This window comes from Penicillium soppii, assembly GCF_028829465.1.
Source record: "Penicillium soppii strain IBT 18220 chromosome Unknown utg000010l, whole genome shotgun sequence".
In the NCBI taxonomy this organism is placed as follows: Eukaryota; Fungi; Ascomycota; class Eurotiomycetes; order Eurotiales; family Aspergillaceae; genus Penicillium; species Penicillium soppii.
The window spans coordinates 2,534,798-2,557,331 of NW_026643240.1; the positions used below are offsets into that span (position 1 = coordinate 2,534,798).

Below are 22,534 nucleotides of genomic sequence, written 5' to 3' on the forward strand. Positions count from 1 at the left end.
AGAATAACGGATTACAAGGCCCATTAAATAAACCTGGAAAATAAAATAAAATAATCAATGCTCGTATTTTCATGTCCCTCATTCCCGTTGATCGAGTTGACGAATCAACACGACCAACTGCCCACTGTCAACCCCTAGCCGCGTACAGCGAGACCAAGATGTCCGAAAGCAGACAACAATCACGCCACGGATCACGGTAGTTGCGAGATTCCCTTAAAGGAAAGCAACGAGAGCGGCACCTGCGACCATGCCGAGGCCGACGGGGCCAGCAGTGGCCATAGCGGCGCCACCGGTGGAGGCAGAGCTGGAAGCGCTAGCGGAGGCGGAGGCGCTGGAGCTAGCGCTAGATTCCTCAGAAGAGGAGCTAGTGGAGGTACCGGTGGCCTTGGATCCAGTAGAGGTACCAGTGGTGGCACCGGTGGAAGCGCTGTTGGAGGAAGAACCGCTGCGGGTGGCAGTGGAGAGAGTGGAGCTGATGCCAGCAACGGGGGAGGTGAGGCCAGCGGGGATGGAGGCAGCAGGCTGCTGGGAGGTCACGACAGCGGGCTGGCTGGTAATAACGCTAGCCTGAGTGGTAACGGGCAAGGGCTGGCCGGTCACAACGCCGAGGGAGTTGGTCTCAGTCAAGTACTGGGTGGCTGGGTTACTGTACTATTCGAGGGGGTTTGGGTTAGCTGTGTTTTGGTTGAATGGTTGCGTGCTTGTATTTTTTGTACTTACCTCTGCGGTCTCGGCAGAGCTTGCGCTGGTGGTGTCGCTCTGGGCGTGGGCCAGGGCGATGGCGAGGGTGGTGAAGACGATGGAGAAACGCATCTTGAAGGTTGAAGGTTGATTAAAGATTATTGTGTAGAGTGGATTATGGGTATTGAAGAATGTGGAGAGAGAAAGAATAAAAAGGGAACTCTGAGAAACGAAAGACAGGGTTTTTAATGGGTTGGTTGTCCAGGGAGACAGCTCGTCTTATGTTGTCGCAGAGTACGTTTGGACCAAGCCACCCAGGGCTGATGGCTTGGAAAACGGATACCCCGTTCCAGTCATGGAGCAGAGTCTGGATCTAGCGCGGCCTGGGATCTGCAAGGTCTTGCAATTCTATTTCTGGGGTCACACCGGCTGCCTACCGATACGTAAGCTCTGCTATATTTGAAATTTTCTTTTATTAAGGGTTAATTACGAGGTTGTTCCAGGTTAGGTATAAAAACTTGCCTATCTCAATTATAAAATCACGAGATTTGTCCAAAAAACAAGACATGTACGGAGTATATACTAGTACAATAAATCTGGTGAAAACAAGATGGCAATATGCACTAAACACTAGTCAAACTAGCGTCTGAGCGTGTATAATTACTCGGTAATTGTAGCAAATCCTTGGAAACCTTCCCCTTTGAGGGAACCTTGAATTGATCTCTATTTACATAAGTCCTAACTAAGTCAATGACCTCTAGATCTGGATGGCTTGGAAGCTTACGAATCCCTTTTTTAAAAAAAATATTTTCAAGGTAAATATACGAAGTTTGGTGTTCTTATTATGCTGTAAAGAAATCTAGATACCAATAATACACATATTTAGGCCACTATATCTATCCATGGATGGCGCGATCCGACGTGTCTTGGGAGCTAAGAAGCCCCGAACGCCAACCGAGTGAGACATCACCTTGTTTTGATTCTTTCTGGTTCTTTCTGTTCGTCTGTGATCCAATCAAAGTACTTCAGGTCCCCATAAGGGATTATGGACTCGTTATTTTTTGCTTTTCTCTTCTATTTCCCCTCACTTTTCTTTTTAATTGTATAATTGCTATGCCTAATATGGGTAGGAGTACGGAGTATGGAGTACATGTCGTCAAATTATTGATGCAAGGTTGATATGCAAGCTTCGAATTATTAAGTACACATGTATGAAGTACTCTTCATATAACGCAGTTTCTAACTATAGTTATCTACGTCTTCGACTTCTTTTACAAAAGTTCCCTCTACGGAACAGAATTCTTCAGATCACAAGGCAGTGGGTCTTTTTTTTTTGCCCCAACGGTAACTCCGTCCGTTGGCCCCATTGAGTAGGGACCGACTCTATATTTACATTTCCTCCACATACCAGAAACAACGTGTTTTGACTGAATTATTACGCTTTTTTTTTCTCTTGCTTTCTTGGAACACTTGGAACATTGACTCTGCACTGGACAGGGTCCCGCACGGTACACAAAGATAGCATATGCGTGTACAGTGTACATGAAATTTTTAAGCTTGATGACAATCCAATCTCTAATCAGACCAGACGTTGTACCATTGACGTGTTGTATTCGGTCATTCAGTCGTACAGAGAGACATCATATGCACTAATTCCATCTCGACTTTGACCTATTAATTACCGATCAAGTAACACGATGATCATCACAATAACGGGTTCTTGAGCCAAGCATTCTTCGACTAATAAAATAAGCTTGCCACTTGTGAGGTGCAATGCAGGTGACTAACAGCGAGCCCCTTGCAGAGTGGCCAACCTATATTTATTTTACTGCTTGCAGTTGGCCTAACGGAACCTCGCCATCCGACAGCGGTGTGGCGCAGCGGCTCTGGCTGTAATCATGCACGCCAGAAGGGTCTCTATCTGGCAAATATCTTACCCAAAGCGGCTGGTCCATACAGGCTAGGAATGTATTTGTGTACCTTTCGATCGCGTTTGAAGATAGCCTTCAAGATGAGGACTCGTCGTTCGTTGTTGCACGCATACTGTACTTTCGCGGTCGATAAGAACACATCAATGCCAGGCATGCAAACCCAATGGCAAGCCAGAGCACTTCAATTGAAAATTGAAATTCCCTCGCCGCTATGCATATTATACAACATCCCCACTGCAGCACACAATCACAAACTTAGTATCCAAATCACTCCTTGATCGACACATCCTGACCACGCACCCAATCCGCAAACTCCTTTCGTTTGGTCTGTGGTTGCCAAATGTTAGCCTCTGTGTACATACCAAACAAAACACTCTACGCCCGGCAATAGATGTAGATCATTCAGGTCCAGGATAAGAGGTATCTCGACCATGATATGCCCAACAATATGTAGGAATCCCAAAACTCACCCGAATATCCCAGAATCCATATCGCTCCTCCAGACTCATGTACGGGTTGCGGGAACCGCCTTCCCGCTCGATCTCGCCGGCCCATTCGCGCCAGCTGACTGGCTTGAGTTTCTGCGCGCTAAGCACAAGTCCAATTGAAACGATGAGGACAGAAACGAGCGTTTCGATGATGATATCTTGCGGGAGAGTGGTGGATGCAAGGCTGCTGGAGAGGAGAGTGTGTTCGTGAGCGGAGTAGCCACTGCGGGATATTAGCTTTCCGTGAGGATAATTTTTCGACTCAGTCATGAGAAAGCTTACGCGTGAACTAGCAGGATGAGACCAAAGAAGGTCACCGCGCGAGAGAGGAAGCTCATGGTGGGCGAGGTGTTTTAGGGAGTTGCGGGTTTCGGGGAGGATTTGGTTGGATAGTTGATATCCTTGTCCGCTCCGTGTATTTTTTAACTAGCTATGTGGACTTGGCGCGGTTCAATGAAAGCCTAGGGTTCGTGGCTGTGGTGTTCGTGATGCTTGACGTCCGATGCCGATGGCGGGAACTTCGAGATGCCATCCCGCGGTTTACCTAATCAGCTTTTCTGGCCTGTCCAACCTCATCTGGGCAATGTTCAATTCTTTTGGTGCGCTTATTTACTAAACAAAACTACTGCTATATCCTTGCCATTGTTTGCATGGAAAGATTCTCTATCCTATGGGTAACAGAGGTCATATGTTTTCGGCATCCCCGATTTGATGTATATATCTCGTGATATCTAGCCTAGAGCTGCCCAGGTGAAAACCCTCTCTAAAACGACTTTTCTTTAGATCAACCAATGGACATTACACTGGTAACTTGGCTGAACATAAGAGCACTTTTTATTCTGTGTCTTTCGGCAAATTCCACGAAGCTAACAGGCAACACGGCGCAGATCAACCCCTGAGTGAAGGTTACACCGTTCGACTTACCGTCTGACCCTGACCTTCATCAGCAGAGTCTGGAGCACTGAAGAGTTTTCTCTCTTCTCATATGGTAGATGTACTTCGTAGCCTTTCTTGTCTTTGTCCGCTCTGATCCAAATAAATCGGCCTGGAGGTATACATCCTCTCTACTATCCACCTCCACCATCCCCACAAGCACCTTTAGTTGACCTCTAGGCTACTATCAGCTCATTTCATACCTTATTCTTAGACAGTCAAATAATGCAGTAGCACAGAGGGTCTACATGATAAGCCACAGAGCGGGGAAACACGCTCCTCGAAAACCTCTTCGTATGACGCCCCAGCTTGTCTATATCAAGGAACATCAGCACTGAGAGGCTGCTTGGCACCACTCCATGCTACATCATATAGATGAAGCTGTATCATAAGCCGACGGACGGGTATATAGAAATTTTCTCTCCGCGGGGACTCATGAACTGGCCAATTTTCGTCAGCAGGAATCCCTCTGCCCAGACCACAAAACTCCCCTGCTATCCTCGTACTTCCTTGCTCCTCATTTTCTCTACTATTTTAGCTGAGCACAATCACAAAGCAAAGATGCCGACTCTTCCTCCACATCTTTCTGATATTGAGGGCATACAGGCTACACTGTCTGTACCCGGGCCCAAGGATCCTCCGAATACTCCTGTGCCTCGACTTATACCTTCGGCCGGTGCACCTGATGCTGATCGACTAGAGCAGCTGCTGGTGGAGGTAATTGACAATATACAGGTTCTTGATGAGCCCGGCGAAGCTGTCTGCTCTGTCGTTTCTAGATCGGGCAATGCTTCTAGTGAAAGTATGGCTTTGGGTATCAACGCCTGGATTGCAATCAGATATGGCTAAACATAATTCAACTAGGAGGCCAAGGAATTGAGGCTTAGTTAAAATACGTGCATAATTCATTTACCAATGAGGAAGTTCCAAGGTTCTATCTCTGGTGGTAGTGATCTGTGATTATTTCTCGTCGTGTCTAGGTGGACTTGCTTGATTTGGACGATCAGCACTTGTTTCACGATCTTTGATCTGTGTGTCACTACTGCTTATTTGAATCTGAATATTGACTAACATCCAAAACTGGAGATAATGTGGACCATTGTTCTGAGCAAAGCTGTCAATGTGGCCCCTAGATGTTGACGATGGTAGGGTAGACGTAGAAATATATTGTGAGATAGGAAGGCAGAAAAATACAGTCGTGCTAACTCGAATCTTCTGATGGACAAATTAATACAATACATCCGTTTTTGATGAATATAAAAGCCGAGAAAGCGTGCACCTGGGCAGTTATGCTAAAAAAAATTTGCTCTAGATCTACCCCTCTTCAACAAAGAACGTTGGACGAGACGTAAACACCAATTCGTTTTTCTGATGACAAATTGGACGACTCGCCCATAAAGTAGATGTTTTGTAGTGAAAGTATTTGACCAATTGATTTTCTATTCGACTTATTTGTGGAAGATTTGTACAGCCGGAAACTACAACATATAGGTACGGCGTGAGGACAGATATGGTCATGAATTTTTTAAATTTTCATCAATGACCGGTCATTATTGGACCGATTTCTAGTTGGACTAGGTTCGTAAAGGATTCCTTGACATCACACATTTCCATCACTCCATTCCTGCTTCATAAATGGGCATCGCAAATTTACAGCTTCTGCATGGCAGCGATGTCAGTGGACTGGACGTGGTCCTCGTCCTCCTCGATCTTTTGCTGGAGCTCATCGGTGGAGACCTTCTCGTCCTCAACGACAAGGTTGATCTGGAGCTTCTTAATACCGAAAGCGAGGGGAACGAGCTTAGAGGCACCCCAGACGAGGCCGTCCTGCTCAATGGCGCGGACATTGGCCTCCATGGCGGCAAGATCAGTCTCGTCATCTGAAATTGTTTGTTAGCAAGGGGTCTTATGGATAATTATAGAATTTACATACCCCAGGGCTTGACCTCAAGAGTGACAAGGGACTTGGCAGCGGGCTTGGTCTTGAGGGCCTTCTTGGCCTTGTAGTCCGCAAGACGCTTCTCACGCTCGGCAACAACCTCGGGGTCCTCCTCCTCGGAGTCGGAACCGAAGAGGTCATCTTCGTCGTCCTCCTCGGGCTTGTCCTTGGGGTTGGAGGGAAGCTCGTGGCTCTCGGGGCCGAAGGCGGTGAAAGCAGCGTTGGAGTCACCGGGGAGGGTGGAGAATTCGCTCTCGTAAGAGGCGATGTGCTTGTACCAGCGAGCGGCGTGGGGGAACTTCTGGGCGTCAGGGGCGGCGCTGAAGGCCTTGAAGGTCACGACATCGGCCTGGCTGGGCGAGGAGCTGTTGAGCAGTCAGTATGATTTTTCACAATTGAAGCATCAACAATAATTGCATGAAATAAGCAAGATCAGAGGTGCGATTGCTCGCGATTGGTTGTAGTCATCCAGCGGGGTCTTAATCCGCCTCCTAAACACGGACCAATGTTTCTCATCATGAAAGCAGAAGCAGAAAGGAACAAAACAGAAACAACTATAGAGCATAAAAAGGGGGAAAGCTTACCCAACGATGTAGGACCGAGTGGACAGGAAGTTGTTGGCCACTGAGGGGCACAGTCAGTCACCAATTGATTCGAACCAAAGAAAAATCTCAGGGGCGCCTACAAGTCAGGCCGGCATCAGAGACAAAGTCGGTGAAACCCATTGTGAAAGAGAGGTGTGGTGGTATCTAAAGAAGAAGAAGAGAAAAAAAAAGGGGAGAAGATGAGAGGAGGGGTTAAAAAGGAAGGATTTTTTTTTGTTACGGAAAATCTCTTAGTCACGTTTTTCCGGTCATGTGACTGGTGACGGAGCTTGGACAATTTAATTGGGAGCTTCTGTCTCTCCACCACTCAGCTTTCACTATGTGGATCTTTCGAGAAGCATCCCGATGGACCTTGGTCACTGGTATATAAGGTATATGATATCTTGACCGCGTGTCGTGATAAACCCCCAAATTAATCCCTCTGTGTGTAGGCTTGAAATTTCCATACATCATGGCGGCGAGACTATCTCTCAATGCTCGCAGTAGGCTTCTGCGAACACCTACTTTATCTTCGACTCGTCTGTTAGTCCCGATTCCGCGATCAACCACATTCCCCCGCGCCTCCAATTTTCTTCGATCAACGGTTAATACCACCCCCATAACTGTTCGTCACTATGCCAAGGGCCGCCCACACCCTCCAGGTGGTACACACACTATGGACATGAGCGGAGAACCCGAGAAATCGGCACTTGAACAGTACGGTGTGGACCTTACGGACAGGGCGAAAGCTGGGAAGCTGGACCCGGTTATTGGACGAGATGGTGAGATCCACCGAACTATTCAGATCTTATCTCGACGGACCAAGAACAATCCGGTATTGATTGGTGCTGCCGGAACGGGTAAAACCGCAGTTCTCGAAGGCTTGGCCCAGCGCATTGTTCAAGGAGATGTTCCCGAGAGCATTAAAAACAAACGTGTCGTATCATTGGATCTTGGTGCCCTGATTGCAGGTGCCAAGTTTCGCGGTGATTTCGAGGAGCGCCTGAAAAAGGTGCTGAAGGAAGTGGAGGATGCGCAAGGTGGAGTGATCCTTTTCATTGACGAGCTCCACACTCTGTTAGGACTGGGTAAGGCTGAGGGCAGTATCGATGCCAGCAATCTGCTCAAGCCTGCTTTGTCACGAGGCGAACTTCAGTGTTGTGGAGCCACCACCCTTAACGAATATCGCTTAATTGAAAAGGATGTGGCTCTTGCCCGACGGTTCCAACCCATTCTTGTGAATGAGCCGTCCGTAGCCTCAACCATCTCGATCCTACGTGGTATCAAAAACAAATACGAAGTGCATCATGGTGTCAGAATTACCGATGGTGCCCTAGTAGCTGCAGCTACATACAGCAACCGTTATATCACCGATCGCTTCCTACCTGACAAAGCAATTGATCTTGTTGATGAAGCCGCCTCGGCTCTTCGCTTGCAGCAAGAGTCGAAGCCCGACTCAATTCGGGAATTGGAGCGTGATATAACCACCATTCAGATTGAGCTCGAGTCTCTCCGTAAAGAAACAGATGTTGCCAGCAGAGAACGACGAGAGAAACTCCAAGAAGACCTGAAAACAAAGAAAGCGCATGTCGAGGAACTGACGGAGGCATGGGAGAAGGAAAAGGCCGAGATCGACGCGATTAAAGGTACCAAGGAAGAGTTGGAACGTGCCCGATTTGAACTTGATAAAGCCCAACGTGAAGGAGACTTTGCCAAGGCTGGCCAGCTTCGATTCGCTACCATTCCGGAGCTCGAAGCCAAACTTCCGAAAGAAGGTGCCGAACAAGATCCTGAAAATCAGACGTTGATTCACGATTCTGTCACAGCAGACGACATTGGCAACGTCGTTTCTCGAACCACGGGCATCCCAGTCAACAAACTTATGGCGGGTGATGTGGAAAAGCTGATTCATATGGAAGACACTCTTCGAAAATCTGTCCGTGGACAAGATGAGGCCCTGTCTGCCGTTGCAAACGCCGTGCGTATGCAAAGGGCAGGTCTCAGCGGAGAGAACCGCCCTCTGGCTTCTTTCATGTTTCTTGGTCCTACAGGTGTTGGAAAGACTGAGCTTTGCAAGAAGATGGCCGAGTTCCTTTTCTCCACCGAAAGTGCAGTCGTTCGGTTTGACATGAGCGAGTTTCAAGAGAAGCACACAATCAGTCGTCTGATTGGTTCACCTGCTGGATATGTTGGATATGACGACGCTGGTCAACTTACCGAAGCCGTTCGACGAAAGCCTTACGCTGTTCTCTTGTTTGATGAATTCGAGAAGGCGCACCGGGACATCTCAGCGCTGCTGCTCCAGGTCCTCGATGAAGGCTTCTTGACAGATTCCCAGGGGCATAAGGTTGACTTCAGAAACACCTTGATTGTGTTGACTTCGAACCTTGGTGCTAGCATCTTGGTCGGAGCCGACCCCTTGTACTCCATCAAGGACACTGATGATTCCGAGCTTTCGCCCAAGATCAAATCGGCCGTTATGGATGTAGTTCAAGGCGCATACCCCCCTGAGTTTATGAACCGAATCGATGAGTTCATCATTTTCAAGCGCCTGTCGAAGGATGCCCTTCGGGACATTGTCGACATTAGAATCAAGGAGCTGCAAGCGAGACTTGACGACCGTCGTATGACTATTCAGGTCGACGATGAAATCAAAGACTGGCTGTGCGAGAAGGGCTATGACCCGAGATTCGGTGCTCGGCCTTTGAACCGTCTTATCTCCAAGGAGATCGGAAATCGCCTGGCTGATAAGATCATTCGCGGTGAAATTGTGTCTGGCCAGACTGCTCGGGTTTCTCTAGATGAAGCTAAGACCGGACTGGTTGTGACCCCCCAAGCGTAAACGAAACCGACATTTGGCGTTCTTATGTGGCATGCTTGGTGCGGCGTTTCTGTCTTTCTTGAACTTTGCCCATTGTTTGTTCAATCATCTCCCATGCCTCATGAATTTGTACACCAAGATACTTCTATATATAGTTAATCAATCTGTTTTGCTGATATTGACCTCGGGACCCAATGGTGCTTATATCATGTATACCAGAAGAACGTGACCGTCGACTGCTCGTAGAATGGCAACCCACCATTTCATCCTATCCCAACTCTCCATGCTCTCATCCCATCTCTCAATATTTCAATACCGCTAATTTAGATAGGATGCCTTCAGTCAGAAGAAAAAGAACACTCTCCTCTCGTCCTCCAATCACACCTCATACTTCTGGGCGACGACAGGGCCTCAGGGCCCCATCAAGCCGAGCACCTAGCGTTTCAAGCGGTCTCTACCAGACCCCAATCAATCCATCGGCCAGCCAATTACGTACTCCACATGCAACAGATGCCAATCTTGAAACTGATAGGTTTGCAAGAGTTACTGATGATGATTTCGATGATCATGTCATCGCAGCCATTGACACAAAGGACTACGCAACGGTAGGATGTGCCTACTACTCAGCCCAAGAGGAAAAGATGTATCTACTCAGTGATTGTCGTTCGGGAGGAATGGAGACAGTCGATGCGTGTAGGTCATTCTATCACGAGGGTTCGGCTGAAGCGCTAAAGTAATTCCCAGTGCTTCTTCAGATAAAACCAACGGTGGTTTTGACGCCCCCTCGTGTGGATCTTGACTTGCACAATCGAGATTCAAACCTTGCGCAAGAATATGGTAATGGTTTCTCCACCACCAATTTCTCCAATGGAAGTTATACTGACAATGTGCGTCAACATGTAGTTTCTTCTGCCTATCTTCCTTACCAGATAGACGTTCGTCCAACGCCAGAGTTCAGCTACGCAAATGCAGGAAGTAAGCTCCTTGCCCTAGAAATTTCATCCACCCACGAAGAACGCATCCGGTTCTTCGTACCTCGAAATGGGCTTTCCGGCCCTGAAGAGGTGAATCCAGAAGAAATGGGATTTACGCTCCAAGAAGGAAGACTCTTGCACATTTCCAGCTCCATTGACACGGAGAACCCCGTGACTATTGGGTGCGCAGGAGCCATTCTCACCTACCTGCAGCGGCGAAGAGCTGTGGCACCGACGCCTTTAGGAGAGATGAGCGAGTATCGAGTTCAAGCGTTGCAGATGTTCAATTTGCGAGACACGATGCGGATCAGCAGCAACACATTTACCGCTCTTCAAATCATTCAATCAGAGTCACACCCAAACATGTTTAACCAAGGCCCAGGCAAGAAATCAGCATCGGGCAAAGAGGGTCTTTCGGTATACGGCCTTTTCCAGCATTTTGCATACACTCCCCAAGGCAGAGCAAAACTCAAGCAAAGCTTCTTTCGCCCGAGCGTGGACCTAGTCACCATTTGCGAGCGCCATGATTTCATCGGTGTCTTTTCCAGACCAGACAATCTTGCTGCATTGGATAAGATGACCAAGGCTTTGAAGCATATCAAGAATCTAAGACCTGTGTTGGTCAATCTTCGCAAAGGAATTAGCACTGGCAGTGCTAAGATTACAGGCTTCAAAACAACGGTGTGGGCTAGTCTTCTTGCTGTATATCTTTCAGCTACTACATACCTCAAGAGGTCAATAATCGCTGCCATACTAACAAGATGAATAGTTTGCGTTCTACTCCATTGACATACAAGATGCATTGCTGGAGGTCTCGGGGGCCAATATCCTGGCTCTCCGTACCAGGGTTCATTCTATTTTCTATGCCTTCAAATATTGCGCTCACTATAGATAGGCACTACGAGTATTTGAGGCAGCCCAGCTGTACAGGGTTGGTCGCATGATTCAAGAAATCGTGAGCACCTTTTAGTATATCTGGAGGACAGAAAAATCTGACTAGTACAGGTTGACATCGATAATTCCGAAGAGCAAGGAAGAACTGTAGTCAAGCAGGGGATTGACAGGGATCTTGACAGAATCAAAGACAGATACGACGGTCTCGCCAGTCTTCTCAAACATGTTGCTCTCGATATCGCTGCAACCATCCCCGAAGCCTTGGATGTCGATGTCAATGTCATCTACTTCCCCCAGCTCGGATTTAATATCGCCATTCCACTTAATGATAATGGTGCAGCCACATATACGGGCTCAAACAACGAATGGGAACTGATGTTCATCACGGAGAATCGAGCGTACTTCAAAGAATTTCGCATGAGAGAGATGGACGAGAAATTAGGTGACATCTACGGTCTTATTTGCGGTGAGCTTCCTACGATACATTGTGAAATAGCACAAGTTACTGACATCCAGCCTTTCAAAGAAAAAGAGATTGAGATTGTTTACGATCTGGCCCAAAAAGTCTTGCGTTATGAAGATGTACTCGTGGCAGCCTCCGATATTTGTGGAGATATCGATAGGTAAGCGCTACCAGAATAGATGTAAGACTGTGCTAATAGAAGATTCGAAGCCTCCTGGCCCTCACGCAAGCAGCAAGCTTCTACAAGCTGGTCAGACCACGAATGGTTGAACAAAATGTGATCAAGATCAAAGGTGGCCGGTACGAATTTCCAACCCGTTTTACATTGATCTCGCTGACCTGTATCAGACACATTCTTCAAGAATTGACTGTTTCATCATATGTGCCAAACGACACATATCTCATGGGTGGAAATGAACATGGCACAGATAAACTTGCCTCTTCTATGAATCAAAACCCCAGCATGCTAATTTTGACCGGCCCTAACTACTCGGGAAAAAGTGCCTATATCAAACAGGTGAGTAAATATCCTTTTTCGTGAAAATCATTATCTTATCCCCAAACAGGTAGCTCTGGTTGTCTATCTGGCCCAGATTGGGAGGTAAGTTGCTTTCCACTATTAAATGACAGTCTTGAAGGCTTACGGCGATTCGTCATGTCTAGCTTTGTTCCCGCAGACGGTGCAGAGTTGGGAGTCACAGACAGAATTCTGACCAAACTCAACACACAAGAGAGTGTCTCGAAGGTAAAATAAGGAAGTCAAATAAAAGCGCGGAGTTCTCAAAGTCTGACAAACGTCTAGATTCAGAGTACTTTCATGAACGACCTGCAGCAAATCTCACTTTGCCTGAACCAAGTTACGAGCCGAAGCCTGGTTCTCATCGATGAATTTGGCAAGGGGACTAATGAAAGCGGTTTGTTTTCTCACGATTGGATCTCTTGATTTACATCTACTGACTTGAGTAGACGGTATTGGGCTCGCCTGTGGGATATTCGAGTATCTGCTGAACCGTGAGAGTCCCGCCAAAGTCATTGCTGCGACACATTTCCATGAGATTTTCGAGAACGACTTCCTCGCGCGGCGACCACAGCTTCAGCTTGGTCATATGGAAGTTCAAGTCTCCGAAGAATTCAAGGAAGTTGAAGACCAAATAACCTACCTTTACAAGTATGTGCAAAAATTGACACCCATCTGCTGCTGCATGATCAATACTCACAAGTTAAACAGCTTTCGCCTCGGGCGTAGCAACAAGAGCCTCGGTACTATGTAAGTTTCTAAACATATTTCTGCCTTCCAAATTGCTGACCCGTTCAAGTTGCGCGGCAATCAATGGTATCGATCCAGCCATAGTCTCCCGCGCAAACGAAATCACCTCTCTTAGCCAGAGGCGAGAACATTGTTGCGGCCTGTGCTGTTTTGTCTCCTGGGGAAATGGAGGACCTAGAAGAAGCAGTAATAATAACAAGCTTACAACGCTCCCTGATCGAGAACTTGACTGACACAGCCTCATTGCAGGATCTACTGGCGAGAAGTTTCCTAGAGCTCAATTTCTCTCAATGTGGCTCGGACGCTTCTGTCAACGCAGTATTCAAAGGCTTGTTCGAGTAAACGGGCAGTGGGACCAAGCGCGTTCGGGGGCCAATATTATTTACAGTATCACAATTCCAATTATGGATTATGCCGCATGTCACCAATTAGCTGAACCCGCGAGGTTGATCTATGCTATTATCCGAATCAAGTTGCTCTTCAACTACTGAGCTCATTTCATATCACCCGGGGGCCAAAGCATGACGAATATACCCCGGTGCTGATCAAGTCAAAGTCGGGCTTCAATAGCGAAAGTTCCTCTACTTTAAATTGTGGTATGCGCACTGATTTCTGCTTCCCGATGTTCTCGGACTGATCTGTTGCATCTACATCGTGGATAACAGTTGAATTAAGTGGGAATAATAGCAAGAACTAACAACGCCTGAAGCGTTGTTAGAAACGATTTGAAATAAATTGAACATTTTTGAAACTTCGGGTTAACCAAAAGATGATAATCGGGGTTATGTACACGAATGCCTGAATCTGCCCGCAGTGAACGCCATGAAAACATACACACAAGACCGAGAAGTTTATCACAGCTTAACACTCTTGACCAGGTTCTTCTTGATACCCGTAAGTTCACCACCGTATCCACCACGGCCCTCACCACCCTTGTAAATCTGCTTGATACTACCAAGCTTCTTCTTCTTCTCTTCGTACTTCTTTCTCTTCTTGACACGCGGGTTCCGTGAATCCTTACTGCGCTTCGCGTGTAGACCCTTGTTCTTCTGAATCTGGTATGTGATAGCACGCTTGCCATCCGCACCAACCTCCTCCTGCTCGTAGACCTTTCCACCAAGGCGCGCAGCCTCAGAATAGGCGTCCGCACGGGCCTGCTTGTCGCCCTTGAGCTTCTTAGAGCGAGCAGCCACCATGTCGTAGTATTCGTCGTCATCGTCGCCACCCTTGCCCTCATTGCGGAGCTCCTTGGCAACGCGATGATCCTCCTCGTCACTTTCACCACCCAGCTCCTGGTCGGGATTGAGTTGCTTCTTACCACGCTTCTCGGCCTCGGCGTTGAGACGGGCTTGGCGATCGCGCAGACGCTCGCGGTATGGAAGATCGGCGTCACCGCCTGCATCCCGGCCTGCCGCATGACGCTTGTTGGACTTCTGGGCGATTTGAGAGGTGTAGAAACGGAGAGAGCGCTTCTGCTTGGCCTTCTCCTCGGCCTCGTGGGCTGTGAGGGCGTCTTCGTCACCGAAGTCGGAATCGTCGTCCTTGATAGGTGTCTTTGTCTTTTGGGTCTTGCGCTTCCGGATAGGCTCGGTGGCGAGGTTATCGAGGTCTGCGAGACCGGCTTCTGTTTGACGGATGCGCTCAGCGCGGAGTGCCTCAGCTTCTGCCTGTGCTATCTCGGCCTTGCTCAATTTCTTCTGCTTCTGCTTGGTCTCGGTCTTCGATTGCTTCTTGGCCTTGGCTGGTTGGATTTTGACCTCTTGGATGGGTTTCTGGGTAGGTTCCTCCTCGACTTCCTCCTCGAGATCCTTGACGGTGTTCCAAAGCTTCCGGAATTTCACGAGTGATCCCATTACGGGGTGTTGTCGGAGTTCAGCGGGGGTCATCGGGACATGTTCGCTAGTCGCGTCGGGGGAGGGAGAGGAGAGAAGCATGAAGTACATGCTGATAGTACCAAGGTAGGCAGATAGCGCACGGAACTTGACCACGGGCACTGGGGATGGTTGGGGTTCCTCGGCAGAGTCATCGTCTGTGGGAGCATTGGAGGCAGCTTGTTGAAGATCCTTGTAGGCAGTCTGAAGATCAACGAAATCCTTCGCCAATGGTTCAAACTCGGGGTATCTCGACTTCAAAATCTTCAGCTTCTCGTCGGTGCTCATATCGTCGGTGATCTCCAATTGCGGGAGCACTTCAGTTACCACGCCGGTAGCTTCGTCTTCAGCATCCTTGCCAGTATCCATCCATTCGGACTCATCAAAACCGTAGTCTGCTTCATTCATAGCCTCCAGCTGCTTCATCTGCAGTCGCTTGGCCTCCTGTTCTTCCTCCAATGCATCGGCCTCGGTGTCGATCTGGTCTGCATTATAGAGATCTTTTTTGGAAGAACCCCAGGCAGCAATACCTTCATCTTCCTCTTCTGAATCATCGCCCTTCTTGGGCTTGCCCATAGCATCATCATCGTCGTATTCTTCTTCGTCTTCGAGATCGTCATCCTCATCGATAGATTCGTAACCAAGAACTTCTTCGTCGGAAGGTTGGATTAATTCCTCTGGCGATCAATTAGACAAAGTTTATGAAATATTAGCAGTAGGGCGACAAACCTTCCTCGGCAACTCTGCGTCGTCTCTTGGTCTCCGGGCCTTCATCGAGTAGAATCTCATCACGGCCGGTCTGGAAGTCATCTTCGGAGTCGTCAAATCGCTCTTCGATGTCGAACTTGGAGGGCTCTGGAGCAGATTTCTGCTGCGCCGGGCGGCCGGCCTTTCTTTTCTTGCTGCCCATTGTTGTGAGAGTTGTAATCAGCGACAGTCAATCGAATCACTCAGGCCGGAGATAAACTGCCTGTGATAAAATTATTTTTTAAGCCTTCACCGCCTAACATACGCTAGCCTCGAGTGGGGTATATTTGCTCTGTTTGCACGTTGGTATTCTCAATACAAGTAACATTACCAATATGTACCTTGGAATCTCAAAACCAGACCAGTCTACGGTATTCACTTATTACCTGTTATTTCCAATCGTGTGCCTTCCAATTCGAGACAGACCGGGTGGAAGGCCTTAGCTGCCATTTCAGTCATCATGGACCCTCGCGAGTTGCTTTTCCGCTTGCATTCCCGCTTGCATATACTTCAGTCACTATCCTTGGAACCGTTGTATAATACATCAACCCCTATTTTAGTGATATCCGCACTCACTTGCACTATTATCGCTTATTCAATCGCCAAGATGTTTGGTCTCGGGTCTCGAAATGAGTTCAATGTCGAGGGGCAGGTAAGTGCAATAATGCGCAATTGGATTGACTCGCGCTGAGTTCTTTTTCCAGACTGTGATTATCACTGGTGGCTCCGATGGCATGGGCAAAGCTGTTGCACTTCAACTGTCCGCGAAAGGTGCAAATGTGATAATCGTTGCGCGTACAGTCTCCAAGCTTGTGGCTACTGTCGAGGAGATGAAGGTGAGACGGCCTACCCCATTTGGCTAAGAGCGCAAAGTGCTCATTTATCATTCAGGCCGCCGCGGCAAACGCCTACAAGCAGAAGTTCCACTATATCAGTGCCGACCTCACAGATCCCCTCGAATGTGAGCGGGTCATCACAGAGACCACAACTTGGAACTCTGGAGCTCCCCCCGATGTTGTTTGGTGTTGTGCGGGCTTCTCCCGCCCGGGATATTTTATTGATGTGCCGATTCAAGAGCACCGCCAACAAATGGACACAATTTACTGGACCGCAGCCAACACAGCCCATGCCACTCTCCGCAGTTGGCTCACCCCTGTTGCCCCCAGCGTACAAATGAAAACCCCTCGGAGACATCTCATCTTTACCTGCTCTACCCTTGCATTCGTTCCTGTCGCTGGTTATTCACCATACTCGTCTGCAAAGGCAGCCATTCGTTCGCTATCCGATACTCTAAGCCAGGAAATTGAAATGTACAACGGGGCCTTCTCCCAGAGGCATCGCAGCAGTGCCCCGGCTGCGGATGTCAAAATTCACACCATCTTCCCCATGGGGATTCTCAGTCCTGGCTTCGATAACGAGCAGAAAATCAAGCCTGAATTGACAAAGAAACTGGAAGAAGCCGATAAGCCTCAATCGCCTGCAGAGGTCGCCAAAATTTCGATCAGTGCTCTGGAACGTGGGGAGTATCTCGTCACTACCAATATGATTGGTGCGTTGATGAAAGGCACTTCCCTTGGTCCCAGTCCCAGGAACAGCATTGTCGGTGACACTCTGCTCAGCTGGCTCAGCAGCCTGGTGTTTTTGCAAGTCATTCCGGATCTTCGCAGCAAGGCGTTCAATTGGGGAAAGAAGAACGGGCTTCCACAAAGTACCCCGGCATCATAGAGATTGGGTGTATCTTTATCTTCTTGACCAGGCCTGTCCACCGCTTCTTGTATTATTATACCCTTTGCGTCTTTGCAACGCTTTCTTCCCCCAAAGACGTCTCCATTATCCGATTTGATTGAGCACACATCTTTATTGTACAACATCTTTATTGTACAAAAATGACACTCAATATTTTTATAAATTGTGATCTTTTTTAAATTTGTAAACGGAATTGCCTTGTGTAGGTTCAACTGTTGCTTTATCGCCGTATATGTCGTCACGTAAACTCCCATGACAGACCAGTCTTCGCCGCTTGTCCTCCCTCTTTTTCACTTTTCCATTCTTCTTATCTCTCTTTTACACTCATGAAGCAATATTACTTGAAGAAACTGCTACCTCCCCAGGAACAAAAAGGATTTGCGACTGATCTAATCCAATAGCAAATGTAATTATGATTTAGGCTATGTGTTGCTCTGGTTTGTACTCTACATAACAATTTTTAAAGCGCCGCGAGTGAGACTAAAATGAAACTGATTCTTAAAACATTATTGCAGCAACAAGAATATCCATAGGCCAAAACATATTTTCTCTCGGGCCAGTAATGAGATTTCTGACGACATAAATTTAAAGGTTCTTTCCAAAAAATTCCACAAGCTTTGGGCCAGATACACTGAGGTCATCGTAGAGATCGAAATGGTTCTTTCCATCGACAACGAACAGCTCCTTGGGCTGACTGGCCGCAGCGACTGCTGCTTCACTGAAATGAAGAGTCTGGGCTTCTGATCCAGCGATCATTAACAATGGTCGTGGAGAGATCAGGTGTTGAAAGTTGAATGAATCATAGCTAACCATAAGATCGTAGCTAGAGGGAGGGACTTTCTGGTCGGAACGTGGGTGATTTCCACGCTTAGAACCGTAGTATCCCGCAGCCTCTTTGAAGAAAGAGTCGGCGTCCTCGGGGATCTGGGAGACATCACTGGTAAACATTGGCGGAGCGTCGACAGGGGCCCCGTTGGCGATAGTGGTACGCCACTGGCCAGCTGCCTGAAGTGCACCGGAAATAGCCTGCGGGACCTCCTTGTTGTTTTCCTTGTGAACACCTCCATGGCGAGTCATACGGCCGACACAAGCCGCACTTACAGTGGCAAGTGCCTTGATGCGGCTATCAGACTGTGCGGAATATGATGTATAGCCACCCGAGGCACAAATACCAAGGACTCCGATACGTTCAGGGTCCACCTTTCCCTTAAGAGTGGTCAAAAAGCTCACAGCACCCTTGACATCTTCTGCTCTTTGGTGAGGGTCTTCAAGGCCTCGTGGCTGGCCGGTACTTTCCCCTTGATACCCTGCATCAAAAGTGAGGGCGTAGAAACCGGCTTTTGATAGCACGCGGGCATGATCCGCAGAGGTTTGCTCTTTCACGCCGGTCATAGGGTGGCTAATGACAATTGCGGCGCCATTTCGATCAGGAGATCCAGGTTGGGGGATATAGAGCTCGCCGCTGATTTGCAGCATAAAAGATGGGAATGTCACTTTCGATGGTGCAGACATTTTGTCTAATGGAAATGATTAGAGGAGTATTGATTTTGTGGAAATCAGTGTATAGGATGAATTGCTCTTATTGTCTAAAGGAAACATATTGAGAGTAACTGTCCTTTTATAGGTGTTGTTGTTGGCCACTTGTCTATGATGCAACCCCGAAAACCCGAAGTATTTCGGGGAAAATCAAAGAGTTAACTTTCGGTGACAAGCAGACTTCGATACTACGTACAGTACTAATACCACGGGTACACTATACCAAACCAAAATTTATCACATGACTTACCAAACCATGTATGTCAGATGAAATATCAGAGGAAATCCATTATCTATTTGTAAATTATTAGTCATGTTTAGATCTCTATAACTTGCCAGAACCAAGGATAACAAAACGCAGAGTTTTTCGCACATTCCTATTGGCCAGATCAGAAAAGCACCAGACACATTCCCCTCTTGGAACCCCCACGGAGTACAACATACTCCTAGTCAGTAGATACAATTTTACTACTACTAGCTACCACCATGGGCTACGATACACGCAGGCGCACAATTGTATTAACTTACAAAGCCATTGGCATGGGCAACGTTGAAACTTCAGCGCTATCTGGCCTTCCGGCGCGCACCGTCCTTAACATAAATAAAAGAGCTCTTGCAAATGGCTTTGACCCGAATGCGCGTCCTTTGAATATTTCTGACGATGTACTAGTTGATGCCCCTCGTTCTGGAAGGCCGAAAAAGCAGACGAAAGAAGTGAAAAAATTGGAAAAACTGGTGCTTTCCAAAGTGCATACCTATGAGAACGGCCGCGCCAAATCCTTCACAAAGATTGCTGCAGAAATCACTCTCGAGGGATTTCAGATCTCCGAAACATCTGTCCGGCAGATCCTGAAAAGGGTTGACGCACAAAAATGGACTACCGAAAGCCCGGTTCATGAAAAGCTATGCGGGGAGCTAGAACGTCTTGGACACTGAGATTGGGCGTTGGGAGATTGGAGAAATTCATGGATGTCATTCGCAGTGATAACACTTCCTATTCTTTGTATCATCGACACGGAGAGATACGAAATCAGCCTATGCAGGATATGAAGATTAGCAGTGGCGGTCATGAAGATGGAGATGGTCATAGAGCAGGTTCTTAGGGTGCCGAGGAAGCAGTGGTTACATATGTACATATGGATGTATGGTAGAGCTCATTGTTACTGCAGAAATAAGCATCTCGTCCTGATACAAAAAAAATCAAAATAAGGCACTTGTTGTTTAGTACAGAGTAGTAAAAAACAACATTGTTACTTCACAATATACATCCGGGGTCGAGAATGTGACGTAGGCGATAGGCTTATCTTATCCTTTATCCTGCCACCCCAATTTCGACCTTCGACTTTTCTTTGTCGAGTCTCTTTCTACATCTTTCTTTGATAACTAATTTCTTTTCGGTGGTTGCTTTGCCCGAGGCTATTTTTATTTCATTGCTTTGGAGAGATGAATGTCCCTTGATCTAGGTGCTATTTTTATTGGTACATAACCGCATCTGCTCCCGAAAGACTCATCTCAGAACATCCAACCCTCTGGAGAGTGATCGCCACAGATTTCTAAACCAAGATGGATGCCATATTATCTATCCCAATGCTCTCTGTCTTCATGATACCAGTGCTGTCGTCCTACAGCACCAGTCTCAACCTTCTCTTCTTCTACATGACATGGTCAACGCTGGTGTTGTCGCATACCCCTCTTCGGGTGGAAATATTTGGAACAATTGCCGTGCGACTTATCTTTTATGCTTTGCCATCCGTCCTCTTTTTTCTCTTTGACATATTGACGCCGTCCGCTGCGGTTGTCGTCAAGAAGCATGGCGCCGCTGGCTTGCCTGGTGGAAAGAGACGATCTCGTATCCGAACACGTGAACTCAAGGTTGCCGGATGGTCACTGCTAAATCTTTGCATGTCTATTGCGGTCCAGTGGGGCATTGAGACTTTATGTGTGAGGGCGCTAGGCATGCGCAGTGCGCTGAAGGTGTCGATAAGGCTCCCGATGCCATACGAGATGCTCAAGGACCTGTTGCTAGGATTGCTTGGCCGAGAGGTAAGATTTGGATTATTCCCAATTGATGGTCATGGTTTGGTCGTTCAATTTGCTAACATAACGTCTTTCACAGGCCCTCACATACGTTATCCACCGCTTCGCCCTTCATTCGGAGCAGTCTGTTCTTACCAAGTATCACCTGTATTGGTATCATTCGCTGCGCGCTCCGTACCCACTGACCGCGCATTATGACCACCCGCTCGCTTACTTGGTTTCAAACTTTATCCCGACCTATCTGCCGGCTGTGTTTTTCCGCTTCCACATGCTCACATATCTCTGTTATTTGGTCTTTGTTTCTATTCAGGAGACCTTTGTTTATTCCGGATATACCGTTATGCCGACAAGTTTCTTTTTGTCAGGAATTGCCCGCCGCACAGAAATGCATTTGTTTACTGACGGTGAAGGCAACTTTGGCGCGTGGGGAATCATGGATTGGATTTTAAAAACCAACGTTGGAGATTCAGATGATGCTGCAGATGATGAGAGGGACGAGGCAGATGAGCGGGAGCGGAAGGCCAGGCAAGTGTATGAAGCTAGTCTGAGGAAACTCGCGCCAGGTTCCGGAAAATCTAAGGGACATGGGAATGGGAGCCGGCGGCGATAAACCACATCTGGTGCGGACAATAAAAGCTTCGCGATTTGGGTCATGAATAACTGTTTTTGTATTCTTTATGGTTATTTGCGGTGCAAGTTATGGTTGTGTTGTTGGATATATATCCTTGTACCCACGTCAAATTTTTGCTTTTTACCTAGGTCCACGGGTAGGCCTTCGGCTTTTGGGAGTTCATCGAAGGATTTTGTTCTTGTTCAGTATATATATCTATATATAGTTATTTCATTTCAGTATAAGTATAATGGGCTTACCTAGGTAGGTAGCACATGAACCCTGGAAATTGAAAGAAGCCCTGAACGCCGACTGAATTACATGATGTGTATAGATAGATTATAGGAACAGTAGATGTTGAAGTTCTCCAACTAAATTAATGCCATAGCCAGCCAGACTACCAAAGGAGGCGTTTAGCGAAGTCTATCTATTCAATTTGATTTTTGCTTTTTGCGTGGTTAAATTCAGCTGTAATAAATAGGTACTGAATGGCGACTCGAATGAGACTGCGTTCCAAAGGTTGAGCAGACAATTGTGCGTATAGACATAGATTGTGGGAAAATCGCACACTAGGCTACTTCCGGGACATCAGATCGAGGTACTGGACTAGCATGTCTTATAATTGCAATTAGTTGCTACGACACCAAATTTATATCTTAAATGAGATCTGAGATTCTGCTACTATGCAGCATCATAACGCAGTAACACCCACAAGACTATGAGAGGCTCTACTATGACCGTAGATCTCGAAATCGATACCTAAGTTAGCAGTTCCACAAAGGATATCCACACTCTCAAGGTAGATCCAGCATCTAGCCTTATCTTTACTATTTTACATATATTACGCGCAGAGATTAACCAAAGTAATTGCCCAATTTTGGATTGCCGTTTGAACCTGGAAAAGGGGATAGGTCATACTGAACATAAAAGAGAATCCAGCCCGCCTGCTGGAACGAGGAGATTTTTTAATCTTTTTTTTTTGCTTGAAGTCTTTCTTCATAACGCGGCTTCA

At 47.3% G+C, this 22,534-nt stretch overlaps 11 protein-coding genes across 11 annotated transcripts; 6 read left to right on the forward strand and 5 right to left on the reverse strand.

The window, feature by feature from the left end:
• Positions 1–213: 213 nt before the first annotated feature.
• N7529_011615 (putative GPI anchored protein) lies at positions 214–813 on the reverse strand (the record flags this gene model as incomplete). Its single annotated transcript, XM_057247141.1, has 2 exons — positions 214–651; positions 721–813. 2 exons carry the CDS (start codon positions 811–813, stop codon positions 214–216), a joined length of 531 nt encoding a protein of 176 aa, XP_057092490.1.
• A 2,066-nt stretch (positions 814–2,879) lies between these two features.
• Positions 2,880–3,438, reverse strand: N7529_011616 (membrane magnesium transporter family protein; the record flags this gene model as incomplete). Its single annotated transcript, XM_057247142.1, has 3 exons — positions 2,880–2,939; positions 3,083–3,323; positions 3,383–3,438. The coding sequence occupies 3 exons, from the start codon at positions 3,436–3,438 to the stop codon at positions 2,880–2,882; spliced, it is 357 nt and encodes a 118-aa protein (XP_057092491.1).
• A 1,156-nt stretch (positions 3,439–4,594) lies between these two features.
• Positions 4,595–4,882, forward strand: N7529_011617 (uncharacterized protein; the record flags this gene model as incomplete). Its single annotated transcript, XM_057247143.1, is given in 2 exon segments — positions 4,595–4,750; positions 4,769–4,882. The coding sequence occupies 2 exon segments, from the start codon at positions 4,595–4,597 to the stop codon at positions 4,880–4,882; spliced, it is 270 nt and encodes an 89-aa protein (XP_057092492.1).
• Positions 4,883–5,683: 801 nt separating this feature from the next.
• On the reverse strand, positions 5,684–6,697 carry N7529_011618 (translation elongation factor 1 subunit beta; the record flags this gene model as incomplete). Its single annotated transcript, XM_057247144.1, has 4 exons — positions 5,684–5,913; positions 5,967–6,337; positions 6,557–6,596; positions 6,658–6,697. 4 exons carry the CDS (start codon positions 6,695–6,697, stop codon positions 5,684–5,686), a joined length of 681 nt encoding a protein of 226 aa, XP_057092493.1.
• Positions 6,698–7,028: 331 nt separating this feature from the next.
• Positions 7,029–9,398, forward strand: hsp78 (chaperone ATPase HSP78; the record flags this gene model as incomplete). Its single annotated transcript, XM_057247145.1, has 1 exon — positions 7,029–9,398. The coding sequence occupies one exon, from the start codon at positions 7,029–7,031 to the stop codon at positions 9,396–9,398; it is 2,370 nt and encodes a 789-aa protein (XP_057092494.1).
• A 311-nt stretch (positions 9,399–9,709) lies between these two features.
• Positions 9,710–11,872, forward strand: N7529_011620 (MutS family protein MSH5; the record flags this gene model as incomplete). Its single annotated transcript, XM_057247146.1, has 3 exons — positions 9,710–9,982; positions 10,133–11,053; positions 11,357–11,872. The coding sequence occupies 3 exons, from the start codon at positions 9,710–9,712 to the stop codon at positions 11,870–11,872; spliced, it is 1,710 nt and encodes a 569-aa protein (XP_057092495.1).
• Positions 11,873–13,829: 1,957 nt separating this feature from the next.
• On the reverse strand, positions 13,830–15,756 carry N7529_011621 (something about silencing 10 family protein; the record flags this gene model as incomplete). Its single annotated transcript, XM_057247147.1, has 2 exons — positions 13,830–15,523; positions 15,576–15,756. The coding sequence occupies 2 exons, from the start codon at positions 15,754–15,756 to the stop codon at positions 13,830–13,832; spliced, it is 1,875 nt and encodes a 624-aa protein (XP_057092496.1).
• A 444-nt stretch (positions 15,757–16,200) lies between these two features.
• Positions 16,201–17,318, forward strand: ksrA (3-dehydrosphinganine reductase; the record flags this gene model as incomplete). The annotated part of the gene is made up of 3 exons (XM_057247148.1): positions 16,201–16,245; positions 16,298–16,429; positions 16,485–17,318. 3 exons carry the CDS (start codon positions 16,201–16,203, stop codon positions 17,316–17,318), a joined length of 1,011 nt encoding a protein of 336 aa, XP_057092497.1.
• Positions 17,319–17,924: 606 nt separating this feature from the next.
• Positions 17,925–18,851, reverse strand: N7529_011623 (alpha/beta hydrolase; the record flags this gene model as incomplete). Its single annotated transcript, XM_057247149.1, has 1 exon — positions 17,925–18,851. The coding sequence occupies one exon, from the start codon at positions 18,849–18,851 to the stop codon at positions 17,925–17,927; it is 927 nt and encodes a 308-aa protein (XP_057092498.1).
• Positions 18,852–19,361: 510 nt separating this feature from the next.
• On the forward strand, positions 19,362–19,811 carry N7529_011624 (uncharacterized protein; the record flags this gene model as incomplete). The annotated part of the gene is made up of 1 exon (XM_057247150.1): positions 19,362–19,811. The coding sequence occupies one exon, from the start codon at positions 19,362–19,364 to the stop codon at positions 19,809–19,811; it is 450 nt and encodes a 149-aa protein (XP_057092499.1).
• A 627-nt stretch (positions 19,812–20,438) lies between these two features.
• On the forward strand, positions 20,439–21,522 carry N7529_011625 (sterol desaturase family protein; the record flags this gene model as incomplete). The annotated part of the gene is made up of 2 exons (XM_057247151.1): positions 20,439–20,918; positions 20,992–21,522. The coding sequence occupies 2 exons, from the start codon at positions 20,439–20,441 to the stop codon at positions 21,520–21,522; spliced, it is 1,011 nt and encodes a 336-aa protein (XP_057092500.1).
• Between the last annotated feature and the right edge of the window lie 1,012 nt (positions 21,523–22,534).